Raw genomic sequence first — 24,826 nt, forward strand, 5'->3', positions numbered from 1 at the left:
GTCTCGGGTTCGATTCCCGGGTCGGGCAAAGTATTACTGGGCTTTTTTCGGATTTTCGAAAATTTTCTCAGTGGTAGCACGGAGTCTGGAATTGTGTCCAGGATATGGCAATAGGCTCACCCCCTATTACATGGGACTTTAACACAAAATGGTGAAAAGTGGGTGTACATTGTATAGCGGCATTACGTGCCGTAATGTGCACCTCTGCCTACCCCTTCGGGGATAAAAGGCGTGACGTTGTGTGTGTGTGTGTGTGTGTGTGTTATATGTTAAATCTTACCTGAGTAGACATATAGGAACATTTTTCCAAGATACCTGTGTATAAAAATAGCAGTATCTCGAACAGGTAGAAAAACGTGGAGGGAGAGCGGAGCGACAGCTGCTATGTACAATGGAACTTCTTGGCCAGTTTAATTATAAATGAAACGCACTCTATTGTGTACATTGAAAAAAATACGGTAATTAATTATGACTAATGAAAAGAAAAAAAAATATTTGTACAAAATCTGTTTATTTAAATATATTACATTGTTGTCTACATCAAATATTTTCTTCTACTTCATCTATCTGTATAATAGGTGAAGTATTGGAACAACTATTTCCGCTGCACTGTAAACATGATACACTGCAGTATAAACTACACTCGCGAGCAACCAAATCGACTCAACCTACATGTGCATTGTGCGCATTCGAAGATGTTTTCTTAAAAATATACTGAATTGTTTTTAAAAACCGATATACCATTAGAAAGCTTACATCTTCAGCTTTATATTGGTACCATTATTATAAAAATTGTATCAGTACTTTTTAAAATATTTAACTTAATTCAGCGGACTAGAGTATTTGCTCACTACGACTCCAACAACTTATAACACAAACTACCCCTATAAAACCTCCACATTAAGGTTAACTTTATCTGTGGCTTATCGAAAGTTAATCGTACACATCTCCGCAAAAACGCTTCATATTATTTCCAAAGATTTTGAATACGACACCAGAAGAAGCCGCTCAAGTCGTTGCTCTACTGGAACAAGGACTAAGTCAGCGAAGAGTTGCTGCTCATCTGAGTTTGAGCCAATCTGCAGTATCAAGAGGGTACAGGTAGTATCAAGATACTAGTGCCTTCAATCGAAGACCAAGAATAAGGCGCCACCGGTCCACCTCGGAGAGCGTTTTATTATTTCAACTTCACTACGAAATCGTCACTTAACCGGTGTCGATGTTCAACAGGAACTCAGAAGAGTTCGAAGAGTGGCTGTCAGCGAGTGGACAGTACGGAGATGGTTGAAGGAAGCCAATCTCACCCCTAAACGGCCTACCACAGGCCCGAAATTGACGACCCGCCATCGGCAAGCGCGCATTCAATTTGCCCGAGAACACCTCGATTGGAGCATGTAGGTTGAGTCGATTTGGTTGCTCGCGAGTGTAGTTTATACTGCAGTGTATCATGTTTACAGTGCAGCGGAAATAGTTGTTCCAATACTTCACCTATTGTACAGATAGATGAAGTAGAAGAAAATATTTGATGTAGACAACAATGTAATATATTTAAATAAACAGATTTTGTACAAATATTTTTTTTTCTTTTCATTACTCATAATTAATTACCGTATTTTTTTCAATGTACACAATAGAGTGCGTTTCATTTATAATTAAACTGGCCAAGAAGTTCCATTGTACATAGCAGCTGTCGCTCCGCTCTCCCCTCCACGTTTTTCTACCTGTTCGAGATACTGCTATTTTTATACACAGGTATCTTGGAAAAATGTTCCTATATGTCTACTCAGGTAAGATTTAACATATAAATAAAAAAAAATACTGTTTAAAGTGAAAATATATGGTCAAACATTAATTTTTTATAATAATTTGTTTAAACAATAAAAAAAATGGAGTGCACAAAAAATTTTTGGGTAAACATTGCAATTTATAGTTTAAAAAACAATATCCCACATTGATCATATTAATTCATTCACTGTAACTCTAATCCGAGGTGAAAACCCCCAGGCGCTCCACTATTGGCAAAACCGTTATTTTATTCGAATGAACATAACTATTGCGTTATTTCCAAACTGGAGTTCAAGAATAAAATTGTTGACAAATAAATAATTTTTATTTTGTTCGGCGTTTGCTAATAGGCTGGTCCATTATTGGATTAAAACCTAAATATATATACTTATACCAAAGCGTCTTTCTGCTTATCTATTAATTATATTACGTAACTATTTCTCTTTAAGAAATGTCTGGAACTGTAAATTTTTCGTGGTTATGAGGTTTTAATAAAATTGGAAATAATAATATAAACTGATAAGTAATTAAGGATCCATTAATAGCAGCATTCTCTCAAATTCATAGTCAATTAAAAACATATCTATTATTATTTTGATATCTAACGGCACACGACACTGGCAGAGAGTTAAATTAGCTATTTTAAAAGAGTAGAAAATAAACATTTTACCTATCTAATTATTCGTGATCCTTTAATTTGATGTAACACAATTTCAATATACTTAAATATTTACTAATTCACTTCCCCTGAAATAACTAAGTATTCATCATCATCATTCATCACTATATTAAATAATCACTAATCATTGTATCTCAAGGCGTTTTAATTTATTTCGGCACTTTATCTTTGCCAATACCTAGCTTACCTACTTTTTTATTTTTTGAATAATTTATGCACTACTTAACACAAATTATAAAAAAATGAAATAAAAAATCTAACGAGGCACTAAAAGAATCCGGAAATTTAAATAAACAATTTGTCAGAATTCATTAATGTCAGGTAAAGTTCAATGCAAGTCATACACATGATACAAGATAGTTGAATGATTACACACTTGTCAAATGTCGAATAACTGAGTAAGGGTTCAAAGAATGAAGCGCGGAAACAAGTGTAATTGCTTACATGAACTTTATTTTCCATTTACACAAAGGGATTACGGAAGATTGTGGTCAATGGTTATCAGCCATTTTGAGAAATTCAATTTGAGAAGAAGGAACTTCATAATTAGTCATATTATAAGTATAAATTATTGAAAATTAACTTAATTCCAAATTTATGCAGCCTCTTCTCCTAGACACATGGTATAGGTTCGTTAGGCGAATTGAAGTAAATAGAAAAATCAACATACGCTTTGACATAGATAATATTAATTAGATGGCAGTCAGCATTTTTTTCAAACATTCGACCAGCTTTTATGCCTTTTGTCTGGTCCATCTCACTTTCCAACCCACAGCATAAGTAGTTACCCAGCCAGGATAACAAAATATTTTTTTGTTTTTGTCAACCTTATGTATAACAATGGCACACAAAGTACACACATACTACAGCATTTATTTTAGGACGTGAAAACAATAATTTACCCACTTAAGTATAAGCCTAACATGAAAAAAAAACAATGAAGTACAAAACATGTAGGTATTGTAATGAGCACCACTGATTATTCTGTAATGACGATACCCACGTGTGAAGGTAAGGGACCTATAATATTGTTTGTACGTATCTCATTAAAGTACAATACCTCCAATTCAAATATCAAGTGACCAAAATAGGAACTAAGAAAAGAAAAGACTTTTCACAAAGACACTAACGCCATTGTCAGTGGAAACTTAATTTGGTAGTGTTATAACGTGAGTAAGGAGCCGTACGGTGGTCATTCAACATTGTTTTGTCACAATGTCAAGGGCGCCCTAACGGCCAATTGATTTATTCATAAATACATAAAACATACTGTTTCCACTTTTTGTAGGTAAACGTTGTTCGACAAACAAAGCAATTGTTTAGATTTATGTTTATAAAAATAAAATTTAATAGTTTGTTTGCATAAGCAACACGTGTCATGTCATTGATACCCGATTTAATTTAATGTTACAGCATTCCTGTTGTTTTTTTGTTGTATCTCTATGAATTGCTTTACGAATTGCATGCTTCGGTATGAATGGGCCGACTCGACCGGAGTGATACCACGGCCTCACAGTAAACCGACGTGAAACAACGCTTGCATTGTGTGAGTGAGGTTACCAGAGGCCCAATTACCCTTTCCCAATCCCTGATTACCCCACAGCCTTTCAATTCCTAACCCCCAAAAGGCCAGCAAAGCACTTGTAACGCATCTGGTGTTTCGGGTGTCCATGGGTGGCGGCGATTGGTTGCCTTCAGGTGATCCATCTGCGCGTTCACCGGCTTATAACATAAAAAATAAAGGATTATATATAATCTTTATTATAAATATAAATATTTATCTTATGATACAGACAAGTAAAAAATCGTTTGTAGATTTCAAAGTCCAAAAAGAAAAAAGCTTTCGACAAACGTGTATTTCCAGATTTTAGAATATTTTTTCGTATCACATTTTTTAATAGCTTTAGCTTTACTTACATCTAAAGATTATTATTAACAATACATTATTAAATTTCAAATTCATTATAGGTATCAAAAGCGATAAGATGCTGCGGACGTGACCTGCATCGTGGACAAAAGCACTCTACTTTCAATACTTTTGATAGCTTAATTTGTATTTAATATCAATGTAATTTGCAACTATTAAAATTATTTTAAATGCCCAACGATAATTTAAGTTCCCGCTGCTACTTACATGTATCTAAAAATATATTAAAATGACATTACTAATTTCTAATTAGTAGGTACCAAAATAGCTTAGATATGTAGGTACCTGCGTACGTGACCTGAGTCGGGAACAAAAGCACTTAAGTCTCAAGCCTATTGATAACTTAATTTTTATTTAATGTCCATGTAATTTGCAACTATTAAAATGATTGTGTCCATAACCTAAGTCATTATAGCTTCCGAATCATGTCATTATGTCATCACTTGACATTCATACTTATAATTATTATATAATGCTTGTTTATTTGTCATAATATGAAAAAAGTGCAACGGATTAGTAATAATACTGATAGTTAGAAGCATTAATCACCATGTTTGCTCTAGGCGGTTTGGCGATTTCGAACTTATAATTAGACATTATAAGCCCAGGTTTCCTCACGATGTTTTCCTTCGCCGTTTGTCAGTGGTGTCTAAACAATCTTAGAAAGTACATTAACTCGGAAAAAGTCACATTGGTAATTGCCGTTAAAGCATGAAGTGAATTTTTTAAATCTCATGGCCATCATGACATTTCTCTGTATGAATTGTTATAATAATTTTAATATTGACGCCAGTTCTAGTAACTAAATTTTTATTACCTTGTTTATTTAGAGGTCGCAAACGTACCTAACAGGTAGCTACAAAATCTTGACATCTAAGCAAAGACTACGTAATATTTTTTTTATCAACACTGCCTTACTTAAATTAAACTTTAAACTTAGCTATGTGTAATTACGCGTTATTTTTTTCTAACTTCCTAAATTGTCACCTATAAATGACGCAATAAAATAAAAAAATACGCGCCTACGACTACAATAATTAACAAAAAAATATAAACACGGGTATTAAATTACCTAACTTTAATTATTTCCTAATAACCATATCGAACAACAAAAACAAAAAAACTTGACATAGGTATACAAAACTTCACACCAATTAAAAGCTGTGAACAGATTAACTCGGTTCTAACAATAAACTCTAACAGTAATTATGTCACAACTACTTATAAAAAAAACTTGTGAAAACGCGTAAGTATTTGACGTGCTAAACATAACATACATATAAGTCTTAATGGATGTTTGATCATGTTTGTGTTCCGCTATAAAGTACCTACTATAAATTCAGCTATTTATTATATAAATCCAATTATAATTTAAACTGAGCTTTTCCCAAAACACTAAACAAAGCCCCAGATTTGGTGCTACGAATGACAATATTTTTTATAATAAAAATTGCCAAACACCTTCCTCGACGCGGGTATCGAACCCAAAAGACCAAGAAACACAAAATCTCGTATGTTAAGAAACAAATACAAAAACATTTGCATAAACCATGTATGTGCAGTGCATAAATACTTTAGGTAGTGCATAGTTTGGCACGGCCCGTAGGTACATGCAAGCTGCCAAAGGACCATGTTTATATGATCAAAGGACCATGTTCCATGTCCGTGTTTGGAGTCAAGAACCTCCGGTACATATGAATCACGTCTTCTTTATATTAATCATTGTAATATATTATTATCTTTGTTATCAAGTTCCCAAGTATTTAATAAGTGCAGCGCGTATCATATATCTAATATCAATCTATCAATTTATGTATCTTCCTAACCAGTTTTTCGTTGCCGACCAAGCCTCAAAATAAAAAGCAACTAAGCCTGAATCAAAATAAAAAGCCTAAAGCCCATCAAATATGATTTTCTTAATTGGTGAAATACCTAGTTAGACTTCTGCTCATTTTTTAACGAACAAATGTAGCAATTGAATCAAAGGCAGACAGTTTTTAACGGAAGTAGAACGGTAGAATTTGCAATTAGATAACGGAAGTTTGTTTATAGAATTTTTAATTAGATTTTTTACCTAATGCGAAATCTCTTTATGCATGACAGTTCCAGGGTCATTTACGCCTGGGCTCGCTGTTATTGCAGCGGTAAGTCCCCTCTTTGAGGAGTGGCTAGAGAGGCGTCATGGCGTCCTCACCTACCGCCTGACGCAGGTGCTTACCGGACACGGAAGTTTCGGTAGGTACCTGTTTCGGATTCGGCGGGAGGAAACGCCCGGGTGTCGTCATTGCGAGGATCACCCGGAGGACACGGTGGAACATACAGTAGCGGTGTGCCCTGCATGGGCTGAGCATCGCCGTGTCCTTAGGGATGTGATCGGTGACGGTGACCTCTCGCGTCCGTCCGGCCCTGGTTCATTCGCGTTTGTTTAGTTGACTAACATGGTGCGGAGCGAGGGGGAATGGGACGCCGTCTCCTCCTTCTGCGAAGCAGTCATGCTAGCTAAGGAGGAGGCGGAGCGCGTGAGGGAACGATCCTCCTCACGCCCCAGCCGCCGCAGAAGACACTCCGAGCGTCGGGGATCGCGTGACGATCTCCGGCCACCGTAAGTGCGGGTCTGCGGACGACGAGTAAGGGTAGCTCGCCGCCCGAACAGAACCAGACCCGTGCGTACGGCGCGTCGCGTTCCGCGCGCGCCTCAAAGAGCCAGACCACCACAGTTGGGGCCCAGTAGGGTTGATGCTCGATCCGGAGCTGCGGACAACGTAAAAGGTTACCGGGGCTCCGGCTCAAAGCAGGAGAAGGAACGGGGTGGTTTTTAGTCAGTAAGAGTCTGACACTCCCTCCCGCCTCACCCAAGGCGGGAGAAGTCATTGGATGATTTTCCACCCTGAAAAAAAAAAAAAGGGTCATTTACGCACTTATCTCTATTTTGGTACATACAGGGTGTAAGCGGAACGCTCCCAAACGTCGCAAACAGGTGATGGTAAAAAACGTGTATTATTTTAAAAAAAATAAAGAATTCAATGTTTATTTTAAGTAATAATAGTTGTAATCTAATGCTGAATGTTAATATAGCATGAATAATACAAACACAAAAACTATTAAAATTATAAAAACATAAACAATTTGTGGCGTTTTTCGGGAGCGTTCCGCTTACACCCTGTATATGTATATCACATTATGGTTCAAAAATTCTAACTATATCATCTACTACTGTAGGTAAGTCTGTATGACCACATACCTAAATTCTCAGCAAAAAAGAAAAAATATGGAGTTACTGAAAAAGAATATTTACTCTAGTAATTTCTTAATTCAAGCATTATGTATTATTAAAAACAGGTTCTCAAACAATACAACTGGATGAAACCAGTTTCATAATAGTAACGTTTAAATCGAGTTTTTCTGACACAGTTGTAAAATTACTGTAAAAACGGAATTAAAAAATATTATAATGTCTACTACAACAAAACAAACCATTATTTTGTAACAAAACAAATCTGCCATTTTGTTTCATTAAACTATTATAAAAGGTAAAAAAAATAATCGTGTATGATACCTACTAATATTTTATTCCCACTACACGATATTTTTTGACAAAACACAGCAATTTTAAAGCTAATGGCTCTGTCTTAATTCGTGTGTCCTTGTAGATTAAAGGTCCAAAGATAAAAATAAAAAACTACATAATGGTTTAAAATCAATGTTAATCACAAAAGCCATTGCAATTAATGTCAATTAAGACAACTGCTTGAAATAGTAAATTACTCTAATAATAATAAATTACCAGAGAAGTGTAATACTTGGTCTAATAATCTTAAACAGAGAAATATTATGTAGGCAGTGCGGGAGGACTAACTCATAAACTCATACTTTTGAAGGCAATACTCCGCAGTCCATATCAAACACGACATATGTAATATTATCTAGTTATATAGCTTAGTTACGTAACAACTGGACCGATGGTCGTAAACCGAAAACTTCCACAATATATAAACAAAAATAAATAGCGTTACTAAATTAACACTATTTTGCACGATTATGTTTTTAAACTAAAATGATTTTGTGATGTTTCTCCCTAAACAAAAACCGGTCCTTGGATACATAAAATCAAAAATAAATGTGTGCCCTTTGTGCCTTATAAGTTAAAAGAATGTTGAACTTCTAAATAAGGTTCGTTACCATTAAGGGATTTTTATAAAATCAAGAACCGGTCCACGGGAATTCGTACCCAACAAATTAATTTTATGATACACATAATATTCACCTTTTTCCTTAGTAACGCGGACAAGAGAGGTATATTATTAAAAGTCATATAAGCTTTTATTTTTTCTGTCGCCACAAAGAATGTAGCATCCGCAATAATTATGCAAAATATTCAATAGGGCTGCTTACCTTGAAGAACGTTTCAAAATTAATTCTGTTATTGAATTAAAAAACGAATTCAATGATTTTGACTTTAATGACAACACAATCGAGATTTTCATATATAAAAACTATTAGGTAAGGTATTGGTGATCACGGAAAATAAATAGAAAATTAGACTAGATTGCTTGTGAATCATATGATGTTATGTTAATATTTAAGTTTACACACACATGTTGCAGTAGCGACGAAAAGAATGAGCCATATTTATTAGGATAATATTTATTAGGATTAGGATAAAGGAGAGGGATAATTTATGAACTTCACAGCCGCATCAGATTTATAAAGACACTTAGAATGTTACCATTTAATCGACTTCTAGACTTGTATTATTTACATTGCCCACTGAGTAAAATATTTTAAACATAGATAGGGACATAAATGATGTCGATTGATTACGTGTAATATGAAACTTTTATTTGTTTAAAGAAATATGACCTTATTAAGTAGGTATTTCACTTAAATGACGCGAGTAAAAAAATCCGTTGAATAAAATACATATACATACAATGTATTCACATTTACACGACATAAATAATATCAATCGCGATTGTCTCTATGTCGCCTGCATTAAGCAACTTGTTTATTGTTTGTCTTTATTACATCAACTTGGATTTTTTTATAATTAGGTGTCAAGGTAGTAAATCTGAAGCTAAATATCATGCAACTGACATCAATAAATCTTAACCTTAGTTAATGATAAAAATCCTTTATTATGGAACGCTAATAAGGTAATAAATTCAAAGTGACACTGCCAGGGTCGATTAATAGCCTACTTAGGTATCTAATCCTGCAATATAATAGAGTGTAAAGTTGATATGTGAACGTAGTAATTATTAAACAATAATTAAACAATAATTACTTTGATTAATGTCTATAGAAAACGCGAGGATGTTTTTCTTTGGTTTACACATAGGTACTGACATAATTTCTCTCAACCTTATAAACTGAAACTCGATTAGTTAGTGATTCCCACAGTAGCATACATTATTTAATTTGACACCTCACTACCAGTTTTCAAAATATCTCAACAAGTGTTATACCTGCGATAACGATTCTTAATACTTATAGATCTCATGTCAAATTAGGATTACCGTAGACCGAAATAATCATTAATTCACTAAACCTATCGATTGATAAATTCCTAAAAAGTACTACACAAAGAAGTATCTATGTACTTACCCGTACCTTCTGTAAGTATTTAAACTGGTTTTAGTTAATGTGATCAATTTTAATATAAACAATATCGGTTACAACAAACGCCACATTGTAATTAGGACAGATGACGAAATTACTGACCTACACATTAAGTAATTTTTTAATCGAGACGAACCTACTTCCTCTGTGTACTATAACCAAGATAACAATGTACGCAATGTACCCCACAGAAGCTATGATAAAACGATATTAGGTGTTTTATATACAAAAATAGTTTTTATACATATTTATAATATTTGTTTGTATGAATCATTCGCGTTTGTTTAGTTGACTAATGACAAAGCCTTGACAAGCACAATAACGGTTGTTTTAATGATAACAGTATTATGATAACTAGTAGCATTAAACGGTAAATATTTTATTTTCAGTTGCAAATAACGTTGCAAAGTTATTGGCACGTTTATGTATGTATGTATGAATGTCAGCTGATTTGAGCTGATTTATTCAGGTAACGGTTTTAAATCTAGTATTTTATTTATAACAGTTATATACCTAGGTGTTAAAATGTAAGAATATTATACTACATAAATGATACTACATAATTGTTGTTCATTCTTATAGCAGATTTTTTTTTCGATCTAATAACTCTATCTCAACTGTTCAGACAAAAACTTGCACGCTTGGTCTAGTAGTAAAAAATTATGCGGAATTATAAAAACTTGTTACAAACCAGCTGGTATATATAGACTACAGTATAGGCATATAAAGTCCAATTAAATATATTGACATGTTAAAATATGTCTGCTTGTTTTTATTTTCATTTAGGTCTCTGATGAGGTTAATACTGACGGTCGATCTTTCTTATGTCTTGTGTCTTCTCCTCCTAAAACTGTTGATAACTTTATTCTTTTATTTTAAGTATTAAAACACTAGTGATTTAACTAAACAGTAGTCCTTAAATTGACTGCCTCGTTGGTCGAGTGGTTGCAAGTGCGACTGCCGTACAAGGGGTCTCGGGTTCGATTCCCGGGTCGGGCAAAGTTTGCTGGGCTTTTTTCGGATTTTCGAAAATTTCTCAGTAGTAGCACGGAGTCTGGAAATGTGCCCGGTATATGGCAATAGACTCACCACCTATTACATGGGACTTACAACATAAATTGTGAAAAGTGGGTGTACATTGTTCAGTGGCATTACGTGCCATAATGTGCACCTCTGCCTACCCCTTCGGGGATTAAAGGCGTGACGATATGTATGTATGTATGTAATCCTTAAATCTGCATACAATGTTACAATTCACTAATACCGCGGATCAAAGGACCAGAATAGTGGTGACTTCAAAATATTTTCTAGCAGACAATCATCATCGTCATCATAGCAACATAATAATCGACAATTATATAATTAAATATAGTTATAATAGTAAACTTCACAATATAATATTGTAATTTGTATTTAAGGTTTTTGTAAGTCTGTTTCGTTCCTCAAAATTCATGTTCAAAATTACACGTCGCTTGAGTAATTACGGTTTCTTGTTATATTTTTTGGTTCATGCTTTTTATTTAGTAGTTCTTACTACATAACTTTATGATTGCATAATAATTTATTTGTTTCATAGTGTTAAGATCTGTTTTTGTAAATCAAAGAGGCGTTCGACTAACACCATGGGCCACTAAGCGATGTAATGTATGATAGAGTCACGTGTAACACATGCTCACGTGAACATAATTACATATTTACCAACGCTGTACCCACAGTGTATAACTGTAACTATAGCCTTAAATCATGACCATGACGACGGTAATCCTAGAATACTTGCGTGGTTACTGTGATTCATATCAAGTAAACATAAATTAATAGTATTATCACTAGCCTCATAATCAGGATGAAATATAATTTACTATCTATTTAAGCTACGCTAATACTGTTGAATTTTGCACACATATAGACTATATTCGCCATAAGACATTACTATTCACAAACATATCGTATAGGTACTAAAGAGGTAAAAGTACCAAGATACTAAACTACCCTCTATCTAAAGTTGTCTGGATAAATCTCTATATGCGATAAAACTATCATAGGCTAACAACTAGTTCTCAATTTAATTCTAATTAGTGTATTTTCAAATCAAAATTTTCAAGAAGTTTATATGATTATTTTTTAAGACATTCCATTGTATCCTGTTAGGATTCAGGTTGACTATAATAATATTGTAGTGTGATTACAATTTGAACACGGAAACTTTTTCTGTCGACCATTGACCAACGCAAAATCTGATATAAAAACAAAAATTTAATATAATTATACTACATAGATTTTGTTATTTTTCACTTCCTTTTGTGTTTTTTCGGAACCATCCCTATTATGCACGTGAGATGAACACGTGAACAGCAAAATTATATGCTATTAAAATGTTGAATTGCGTAATGTAAAAACTTACGTTACTGCGATTGAAAATTCACTGAACTGTATTTTTTATCTTACTTTTTAGTATAATGACACGGTTGAATCCATTACCAATCATTATAAAATATGAAGGCCGAATTAAATTGGCATGTGAAAAACGTCATATATTTTTTTCTATCTAATAATAGTAAGCAGATTGCCTAATAAAAAAGGTTTTAACGAACTGTTAGATGATTGATGTCATTGGACAAAGTATGGGTATTTTATTTTCTTTTTTGTTGTCATAATCTGTAAGCAAGTGAGTTCGTTGTACGGTAAGAAGATCTTTCTGTAAGAAGACACTACAAACTAACATTCTACTTGACCAAAGTTGAGATAAACTAAGTAAAGAAATATGTATTCCCAACTATACTAATGGCAATTACTAAGAATTTTCGTATATTAATATTTCACCCCATACGTATTCATCATCAAAGTAGAAAACTTTAAAAAATTCGGAACAATTGCCTGATAGTAATGTACAAAACATATGTAAGTACTTATTTACTAACCATATGTATTCCCAACTGTACCAATGGCAGTTACTAAGAGTTTTCGTATATTAATATTTCACCCCATACGCATTTATCATCAAAGTAGAAAACATTAAAAATTTCGGAACAATTGCCTGATTAACATTACAAAACATATGTACTTACTTACTAACCATATGTAAGTATTGATTGCTACTCAAACAATACATGGTTATTATTTGAAATTGATTTCAAGGCAAGAGGGCAGCACTGTTGACCCTCGCTACATGTTATTTAATCGCCGGATCATGGGTTAGACTGATGGGTACTCAGAGGTTAAGCTCTTTCCAACCAATCAACGTTTGTAAATTGTACAGCTCCGCTAATCAAATCGTATAAACGCAGGAGCAATCCCTGAGACGGATATTATGTATATTTTGGTAGGTATACTGGTATAGGGATGATGACGGGGTGTCAAAATTAACATCTAATAAGTCCGTCAGTTAGGTAATGACAAAATATTATACACGTACTTTTTTAATTTGTCGTATAAGATAAAAATTACGTGTCTAATATTTTAAAATAATCTACAAAAAGGGCATTAAAAAATCATCCATCCACTATACCACCCACATATGATACTAAGAACGATAATTAATGCGATAAACACACATTATGTGATAAAGTACGTATTATTACATTCGGTTATCGGGTTTTCCTAAAGAGATCCTTACGCCGTAAAATTCCACCTCATTAACATGGATCTTCACCTCGAACAAAATGTTTGATCATATTTGCTACTTAGTTTTATTCTTATGTAAGAAGTTTATTGAGGTAAAACTATGCTACCTTAATAAGTAGGAAATCAAAGTGTACCTACTCACTTATATGTATATACTCTAAGTACATAAATGTGTTTCTACTCAGGAAAAACCATGTTACTTAGATAAGCAGTGAACAATTTACATTTAGTATTTTATATTTTCCGTAAAATCTACTATCGTTATGAACTTAACATTTCCTTCCAAAATTACTTCATCTAGCCTCTAAACTCGGCTTCCTGGTATTTCTTCGAATTTTTCGTTGAATTACAGTTCCCAACTTATCTTGCCAACAAAATAATGTTAATATTAATACCATATTGTTTAGAACACTGTTCAAAAAGGACCAACAATTAATATTTGGTCCTTTGAGTCCCCTTCCCCAAGAATTCTCCTTGCTAAGGAACTTATAGTAAAAAATTGTATATAATAAGTAATGAGAATTGATACTACAATCACGTACGCACATAATATTATAATTATTATAGACTAGGTACTTAAATATAAGCTCTGTAAAGCCTAAACGGACGATCACTGACATGAATATCTAGTTGTAAATAGGTATGATTGACTTAATAACGAATAATTATGCAGAGGGAATTATTATAATAATTATTTTATATGATACGCACATAATCATACCCATCCCATATTTATGAATCATACAAATAAAGTACATACATAATTCGTCAAACATATATAATTCGAACGAGATTTGATATTGCGAGTAAGAACTATTTTCTCTTATTGGCCCATTGATAATAGTATCATAATCTAGCAGTGGACTGTCACGGGTTGTTGGAGATTGATAATAAATAATTCTATTCAGTTATTAATCTATTTTGCTGTGACTACACAACAAAATAAATATACTAGTAAGAAGTCGATGAGTACTCAGGTAAAAATAGAGGTTCTAACTGCCGTATTTATAATATTTAATGATTACTGAAACTATTCCTTAATTACAATTTTGTTCCGATAACAAAATAATGCTAAGGAATAGGTTCAGTAACCATTAAATGACTCTGGATAAAGCGGCAAGAAGTAGTTAATAGATTTCCTTTTTTCACAAAGTATTAACTTAAGGTAACATTATGTTGTAAAAATGTGTTCTGTGAAGTAATGAGTATACGTCGTATAATAATAAAATCAACTTCCTTTACTTACTTATCTTTACAAATGTTTTGTGCCATTAAATTACTTTGTACTCTAGGATTAAGAATATTAAAATAATAAAACACAATATCAAATAGCGAGGTGAAACGCGAAGGTTACAAGGTACAAAGATTATTCACAAAGATTGTCGGATTATCTAGTCGGATCATTTATTTTGGGACTTTTGTACGCATGCGACAAAGAATATTTTTTCTTAAATATTTTAAGTCTAATATATCTCTTTTTGTAATTTTAAATAACTATATAACTAAATGTATTCAGAAGAGAGACCGCTACAAGTGACTTTTATAGTTAACGCTTCTTCTTCTGTTTTCGTTAAGGTTTCTGTTTTTTTTAATTGCAATTAATAACACGGTTTCTAAAAGAGTCTAGCTATACATGAACGAGATTAAAAACTAACGAGAAGTTCTTGTATAAGATACAAAGTTTAACTTTTTATATAGTAATTTAATTACAATACAAGTTGAATCTCTACTATTTAAAATAAATAAGTACCTAGTACCTATTCAATAATTTTCAAAGCAACGCACACACTCGCCGCTCTCTTGAACTCCGTAAGTCGGTCACTGTCAGTAAGCCATTATCAAGTTCGTAAAACCAGCGATTGTAATACGTAATAACTGTGATCCACGACACGTAACTACAGCTAATGTTAAATATGATAATACGCTTGAAATATGCATAAATTAAAGTTGATTACTATCGCATCTTATACCAACAAACAGCTTCTAAAACAATAAAAACAAACAGAAAAAAAATGTGCGAGATCTCAATGCACTGAAAGCTTTAATTTAAGCTGAAATGCTCATTTTCTTTTAGCTTTTGTATCTAGTTGACTTATTACTTATTTATTTTGGGACTTTTTCTGGTGAAGAGCATTTAAAGTTCAGACATGCTAAACATTTTAAAACTGCTTATCATTGGGTACTTTAAACCTCATTGACGCCATCTAGCGCACAAGTGTCTTTGAATAGTTTCATGGATTGCGAATAGTTTTATATCTTGTTTATTTATAATAGTATGATAATATTATGTAGTATTTAATAGCCAGTACCTGAGAAATAGAGAATTAAATATATTAAAACGATAAATACATCTAATAAATAAACCACCCAGATTTAAAACATACCTTATAAGTATTATTTACTGTTATGTAAAGCTGAAGAGTTTGTTTGTAATCACTAATCTCTGTAATTTAAATGAATATTTTTTTGGGTTGAATATTTTATTAATCGAGGACAAACGCTACGACTAAAAAGAACCGAGCAGAACAAGCCAAACCGTGTGGAAGTAACTAGTATAGACTATAAAACTGAAAACAACTACTATCATAAATCTTAGGCATAATTACCTGCAGTACATGACAATGATCTCGTAAATACTTATATACGACAGCATACAAAAAAGTCTCCGTCGAGTTTCCGCAGTTTATCTAATCACAGGAAACTCACGGTTGTATTATTCTCCAATGATAAATTATTATGATGGCCACTTAATGCGATCAATTATTTCAAAATACTTATCATGGCGTTGTGCAATTTCAATTGGAAACAACTAGGTTTTTCTAACGCTGAGTCATTTAATACTATTGTTATCTAGCCGAAGAAAAAATGCAGAATTATAAAAGAATAAGCAATAAAAAAGATATGAATGACTTTAAAAAAATATAACAGGTAGTTATAAAATAATTTAATTTTGTAAGTAAATTTTCAAACAATATTAAGATACCAAATGTTTAAATTAACAAATAAGCTTAAGATGAATGAAAAGACGTAGGTATGAATGAATATTTTTATTTATTCAGTAGTTTATTCTAAGTGAGTTTATTTGCAAGAACTTATGTGTTTACTTACTTACACATCTAAGGAATTACTTACACGTCTAAGGATAACTATAAAAAATAATTTAAACCGTATTTTAATGCCCATAAAACGATTCATGGTTAATTAACGAACGTTTATATATTGTTTATTATTGATTTAAATAAACTCCTACTTACACAGCCGTCAATTCATATAGATATTATTTTTATAGAAAAATATTTTAATTGGGGTGTTACCAAATTCACACGTGCGATAAGATGACAAAATAGTTCAATTCTTATTTTTAATTTAAATATTGTAAGTTTTATATACAGTATTTAAGTAAGGCAGACAAATTGCTTATGTACAATGTACAACAGAAATAAAGTATATTGCAGTTTACTTATTTGTTTTAAAATAAGACTGTATATGGTCCTTACATACCCATAGGTATATGATGAGATAAATGCCCGTGCGTTTAATAGATATTAAATTAAGTTTGATCAAAAATAGTAAACCGGTTTTTGGTATATAACACTTTGATGTCTTTTATGTCCCTGTTTGTAGGTTTCCAAAAGCAAAACATCTAATTTTAGACTACTCAAACTAAGAAACGTTGTAATTGCCACCGAGCTTGTTTATCCTAAAACCTGTCTACATCTATTTTTTTTAGATTTTTTTATACGTCAAATACGTACATACGCATTTTATTATTTCACGCAATAGAGGTAACATCCAAATATTTCCAATATAACCTATAGTGTTACTAAGCTCATTGTTTACCAAAAGTTACAAAATTCGAAATGAAAAGTACTTCCTCAGGAGCTATGGGATTTGAAAGACTCGTAACTTATCTAGTAGTCGCTTCTCTCAAGTATAAAAGTAAACACAAATGTTAGAAACACAGTCGATTTTATCTAGAGTCGTTTATGGCATCATGAATGGAATGTTAACCAACCATTTATAAAACAATTTACTACAAGTTACGTTTTCTTCCACAACTAATTAAACAATAACAACGTAATGTAGTCGTTGACTATGTAAGAATATGAAGTACGTTTTTCTAACTAAAAATTGAATTATTCCACTGAAATAAAAAACAGCACCGTTTTAATTTTTAATTTCCCGCGTGCTTTGTCTGATGATTTTGACGCAAATATATATACAGAGAGACCTTTGATCATGCAAAAAATACTTTTGGGTTAATATTTGATACCGTCGTGATGCATTATATGTTTATTATACATTTTAAATCGCACCTTCGAAGCTGCAGTAAAAACTTTAAGTAAAAATAACCACCAATACAGATTTGAATGCTTGGTATATAATTAGACCGCCTTTAAAAATATCAATACGTGTATAATATACCTACGCAATGCAAAATATATTTTTTTAACAAAGGTTTACGTAGCTTTGGATTAATGCTTCATTATTCTATTGTTTCAGAAAAAAAGACGATTCTAAAAGGTGTATCTGGGCTATTTAAGTCCGGTCAACTGACTGCCATAATGGGTCCTTCGGGCGCCGGTAAATCTTCCCTCATGAACGCATTAACAGGATTCTCGTAAGTATTCTTTTATAATAAAACGCAAACAAAAAAAAATGTATAAATTACACACCTATTAAATTATATTAATAATGAAGTGAATTGAAAAAATCCTCAGAAATTTTCGGGCATAAAAATTACCTAATAATATCTGCAATAGTTTACTTACATAATTTGATATGTATAACAAAAACAAGTAAACAATAGTCAATATACTGACATACTTATACGTCAATAGTGTACGTCAGTGTTTTGTCATTCTTTACTTACATACCCACGTTTTTTTACTTTTTTCATTCCTTTTAACAGAATATTGGAACTTTTCCTACAGACTTAATACCTGAGGTCGTATATTGACTAGGCTATCTATTAACACTTCCAAAAAATTCTTTGTATTCCAAGTCTTCGTTTGTTGCAGGACTAAGGGCGTCACTGGGAGTATACGTGCAGGAGACAGTATTTGTGAATTAAAGCCTAAAGGCTCACTTAGTTCCCTTAAAGAATATAGGAAGAAATCTTGTTACATACTACAGGATGACCGATTAAATCCATTGTTTACTGTGGCTGAGCTGATGAAGTTCGCAGCTGACATGAAGCTAGGTGACACCTTAACGGACAAATTGAAGCTAAGCGTCGTAAGTACGAGACACATTTTAAAATGCATTTTTTTACAGTTTGGACTCTATTCCTTAAGTTTATGGTGCAAAGTCCATCAAAAATACCTAACTGTATTGTTATCTAGTATCTAGTGGTTCTTAATAATCAAAGATTACTGGATTACCTATTTTATATGATACCAAATTGTTTTACAAATTTAATGCGACGTGTGGTTGCACAATGCAAACATAGACAGACAGTCTTAAATATTTTTAGACCAATTTGTTTAAATGATCAACAAAACTAAACTATAAAAAAATACGTTTTATTAACGTCAATATTAAATTTTCCACTCAAACCGGGCGCACCCGTGTTTATTCAGACACCTAATTGCATCTTTATTAGGTATGTTCGAAATCGAGTTGGTGCCCACAAATAAATTCTCTATACCTACGTACATCAATACGAAATATCTATTCAATTGACCAAAAAGGTTAACAATGTTATTTTCATTACAATATGGAAATACCCGAAATGCAGACTATTGTGAAGAAGTCAATGTTGACGATGACATGTACTTTGTACAATGTCCTCGGTAAAGGCACTTTGTACCTAAGCGACCCAAAGTATCTATAGTTGAAAAATAATGGTACTAGTTATACTCTGAGATTTCCTTGTTTTTGTTGCAATCTCAAAATACTTAAATAGTAATTAAAAAAAAAAGAAATCATGTTTGCTAGACGCCTCGGTGACTCAACTGTTCTCAAAGAATGTTGATACAAAAATAGATAGACCGCGTGGAAATGTTGACGTCCTTAGAGCCGCGGCAGAAACTAATAGCATTTAAAATTTTGAAATAATAAATTATGAGAGGCAAAAAATTTGCCTAGCCTGACTGCTAATTTTAGAAATAAGACAAACAACAAAAAAAATTGCGAAGTCTACATTAATTAGAATTATATTTAATCATGATCTATGACATTATTCTTCTAGATTCGTCGGCTGTAATTTAACTATAGTCTTAGCCTGAGAGTTACAAAGGTCGACGACACCTAAGGACGGAAAACTGACAGTTACATTGAAATTTACAAGCTGTCATTTTTTATCAAAATAACGTATTTGAAGTAAAAACAAAGCAACTATTTTCGGTTGCCATCAAGAAAAAAAATACACTAATAGATACTTCACTGTAAAAACATTTATGTATAATTTATATGTATGTATGTATGTATATATTCATACATTCATGTACATATTCCATGAATTTTATCTGAACTCTACCTTTATTTAAAATGGCTGTTTACAATTCTATTATTGATAACACCGAGAACCAATCGAAAACTAATGCTATAGCTTAGGTACGTATATAAATGAAATATAAAACGGCCTGAAAGGGAAATAAAAATTACAATGCAAATACTTTTTCGCCATCCAAAATACCCAAGTTATAATCTAGTGAACCAAAGGACCAAAATAAGGACTCAACCATTATAAATTCTCACTTATTCAATTACTAATACATACCATTAATTATACAAATGCATATTCAATTACTAATATAAGCCTCATTTTTACATTACTTTTATTTTGTTCCAGATAAACGAAATAATTAATACACTAGGCTTATCAGGATCAGAAAACACGAGGTGCGCGAGTCTCTCTGGTGGACAGAAGAAACGGTTATCGATAGCGGTGGAACTGATTGACAACCCTCCCGTGCTTTTCTTAGATGAACCTACTACGTAAGTATTTTTCACTAACGTTCTTAAAACTGAAATTATAACGTTTATTACATAGACAATATTTTAAGATAACTTTTTTTCTATAATTATTGTTTTGTCAAAAAATATTATGATATAATTCTTTCGGTTTTTTGCACATTACTTTAATATTGTTTTGAATGATAGATAATGATCTGTGGTCGGTCTGTGGGCGTACCAGACTCTTAGTCGCTATTACAATTGTGTCAGAATGGTCGATCACTGAGCAGTACAAGAGGGATGGAGCTAAACAACCTAGATAGCACCGTCCCTCTTGCAATGATCAATGATCGACCATTCTGTCACAATTGTAATAGCAGACTAAGGCCCCTGGTTTAATTTTAATCTAGAACTTTTATCATTTGACTTTACGGACGTAGCTGAGATATCTCTAGATATTTATAGGTACATATATACACTATAGGCATATATTATTATACTTTTGAGTTAGGTAGTGTATCTATAGGTAATTGTCATTGAAATGAGTATATAAATGCTTAACCTTTAGAAGCTTTTTCTTGGTTTTATTTTGAAGAAGATAAGGACTGAATCAAACTATTAACCTTCGGAAAATGGGTGTAGCTCAAAGTCAAAGTCAAAGCATTTATTTCAATTAATTATAAATTAGGCACTTTTGAAATGTCAAATTGAATTGTCCTCTAACCAGTTATGTATGACATACAAGATATTTACACATTGAACAGTTGTTTTTTTATCTATACGATATGCGATGTACTTTCACAGTTTTTGCTAACTTACTATACTATAGATAACTTACTGTACTGTAGTATACATATAAACATATACGTCGAAGGTTCTGGTTCTTAATAGATCTTAAAATTAGAGCTTTTCTCAGTGGGTGAACCTGAGTAAACCGTTATTTTTAGTTAATTTAGTATGACTCATACATACAATGTATGTAATATAAATCTATGTAACTCAAACTGGTTCATAATTAAGTCTAGATGACAAACACTTTAATGAAATGAGATATTTTTATACGAAGTGTAACAAGGTATTATTTATATAAATCAGGTTTGTTATAAATGCGTAATATTTTCCACAAGCGGCTCGACTTTGCGTTGTCTCCTACAATTACTTAAATAAATCATAAGTTTTTTTAACAAAACATATATGAGATTTTAGATCACCTTGATTTAATATCTACATAGGTAATTGTAAATTTTATTTTATTTTATGTTTATCTAATGCAATAAAGAATAAAATAGACAAATATAAAGAAAAAATCACCGCCTTATGTACTATTACTTGTTTTTGTGAACATTAAATTTTAAACAAATAAAACAAACACATAAAACAGAAGTTATTTAATAATACTTTAAAAGTCTACATAATTATATTTATTATAAACATTTTGCATGACTTTAACTACATAAAATAATGAATAACAAATTATTCATAATCAGTACTATAATAAAATTGTCACATCATGAGATTTAAACATCTCAAAACCGTTAATAACTTTTTACTGCATATGTTTTGTACAGCCTAAAAATTGTGATCTTACCAACAAAACGATTGACACTCGAAGATCATTTCAAGCTCATTATAGTTCACGTTTTGTTACAGAGGCTTAGACAGCAGCACATCAGCGCAGTGCATGCAACTTCTAAAGAACTTAGCAAGCAATGGACGCACGATAGTCTGCACTATTCACCAACCTCCTGCATCCGTATACTCGCTATTTGATCAGGTAAGAACATTATTCATACAATTTTCTAAAATATTTGGTCCTTTCATACGATAATTTTTGGTCCTTTTTGTTTACGAAATTAAGTATCTACATTAGAAACCCGTGTAAATAACTATAAATATACTTATACAAAATATTTTTAACTACTGATTTAAATATAGAGAAAAGTTACGCATGGTCGAAAAATATATTCATAAACATATAATGTCGATTGTAAAAGCACACAAAACAACAAAAATTATCGCCACACGTCAACCGTAAATGATCGGTTTAGTATGCTCTAACACTTCAGTTAAATATTTAGTTAACGGTTACAAAAATTTGGTCAAGAACACAAGGATGCATTACACAGAGTAACAACTTCACATTTCAAGTAAGAGTTACACAATGTGCTCAGAATCAATAGACCTTGCTTATTAGTAGTTTTGAAGAGTCGTGTGTAATACTACCATCAGTTGTTATTTTCTGAAGATGAATTGTACATATCTCCTATCTTTAGGTGCAATTGAAAATTCACAACATTCAAGTAAAGATTTCCTCGAATATTACTCGCCAAACAATGCTAAACATTAAATAATATTTAACTTGTTAACTTGGTATGTACTAACGATGAAATGTAAATAAAACTACCTAGATTTAAGTGTGCTACTCAAAATTATATGACATCACTATTCATTTAAAAAACATGTTTTTTTTCGTCTAGTCTTTTTATGCATCCGGAAATTACGGAATTCGAAATTAGATTCCAGAATAATTATTCCTACAAACTATATTTAAATAATTATGTATTGAGTAATATTGTGTAAAATATAGTATGAAACCTATTTATAGGTTTACCCAGGAATCGAACACGAGGTCACACCTCTGACACCGAGTCTATGTTTTCCTATCTTGTCAACTACTAGATTACAGCACAATGGAGATTTTTTCTATATATGTCAATAGGTTACAGTTTACTTAAAAGGTTGTTTATAATAATAATGTTATAGACAAGGTGATAAGCTTAATGTCAAGGTTACCAATAGAATATTCAATTTTAGTGATAAACTGTATCTTAGAGCTAGTAGTGTAATTGACATTTCTAAGATTTGTATACTTCAAACATGATATTCATTTCATATCATGTTAGTAAGACAAAGTTTCGATACATAAAGTTGTAACATGTAATCATTATCGTGTTACCTTCGGCCATACAGAACAAAAAAGTTAAGATTAAAATGCTTTTTATGAATACGTTATGGTAGACTAATTACGACTGTCAAATTTAGTGTTAATTAATTATTATGCATGAGAGTGCGATTTTGAAACTAACCAATGGCAAGTACCAATGTGTTTTTCTAAGAGTGAGGAATCCTGGGGTTATAATCTCTAATTATAAGTTTGAAATGGCCCACCCGCATTGAGCAAGCATAGAGATTAATGCTCAAACCTTCTCCGTCTAAGAAGAGGCCTTTGGTCAGCAGTGGCCATTTATAGGCAGTTTAATGACGATGACAAAAATCAAAAGGTAGAGACAGGGTCCTGTTAATAGATTCTAGTATCAAAAATCTGTATGTCACTCATCTAATCTGGTTCTCTTTTCCAATACAGGTATACATGCTTGCAGATGGCATGTGTATTTATCACGGAGCCAGTGAGAACACTGTCCCTTACCTGGCATCAGTGGGGCTTCAGTGCCCGATGTACCACAATCCTGCTGATTACAGTAAGTATTATATTTATGCTCCAAGACTTACTACAAAAGATTCTGTTAAGTTTTGCTACATAGGTACCCGTTTTCTTATCTCATCTCATACTACCCTAAGGAAATAAACTCTAAATGTTATCTTTAACTTAATAAATTCGAGATGAAACTACATAGTTCCGTCAATATTAGGTGATTGCGAAATACTTGTGAATGGTCTTTTGATCCGAATACAATAATAATAATAAGGTCATTCATAATAAGGTTGAGTTTAAAAGCTTGAAAGTTGTAACTTAACAAAAAGATTACCTTGATTTTATCTACATACACACCTTTCATTTCGAATAAACACTTACCAAAAATAACCGTTTCTTTCGAAAAATATTTCTTTGTTTCCTTATATCCATCATATTACAATAAAATATTATGCATCTTGCAATATTAGACGACGCATAAAACCAGTAGCAATAATATAATAAAATTTATGGGTATTTAATATTTTATAACACACGGATGTCGTATTGATTCACAGCTAACAGTAGCTAATCATTAATACACTCAATCATCAATTATTTAGATGGAATTGCTATTTCAATGATTCCCTTATTTATTGTCATTTTATGGACTAATTCAGTAACTACTTAGGTACAATTATTTTATTTAAAAAAAAAAAACAGTGATTCCAAGATGATAATTTATTTTAAAAGCTTAATAGTATTGTCCTATTAAATATACAGTCAATTAGCACCCGTAATTGGCTTTTAGTACCGTTGAATAATACAAGCCTTTTATGCAAATACATTGACTAGATATTAGACGTTCCATACATCTAGTGTT

The 24,826-nt window shown here is 32.1% G+C and overlaps 1 protein-coding gene across 1 annotated transcript in view; it reads left to right on the forward strand.

The window, feature by feature from the left end:
• LOC118265229 (ATP-binding cassette sub-family G member 4) overlaps positions 1-24,826 on the forward strand; it is a 44,061-nt gene that overhangs the window by 5,587 nt on the left and 13,648 nt on the right. The window contains exons 2-6 of the mRNA XM_050705991.1: positions 18,135-18,252; positions 18,653-18,869; positions 20,428-20,573; positions 22,182-22,305; positions 23,896-24,010. Coding sequence (XP_050561948.1) covers positions 18,135-18,252; positions 18,653-18,869; positions 20,428-20,573; positions 22,182-22,305; positions 23,896-24,010 — 720 coding nt within the window. The remainder of the gene's footprint in view (positions 1-18,134; positions 18,253-18,652; positions 18,870-20,427; positions 20,574-22,181; positions 22,306-23,895; positions 24,011-24,826) is intronic.

This window comes from Spodoptera frugiperda, chromosome 28 (genome assembly GCF_023101765.2).
Source record: "Spodoptera frugiperda isolate SF20-4 chromosome 28, AGI-APGP_CSIRO_Sfru_2.0, whole genome shotgun sequence".
Classification (NCBI taxonomy): Eukaryota; Metazoa; Arthropoda; class Insecta; order Lepidoptera; family Noctuidae; genus Spodoptera; species Spodoptera frugiperda.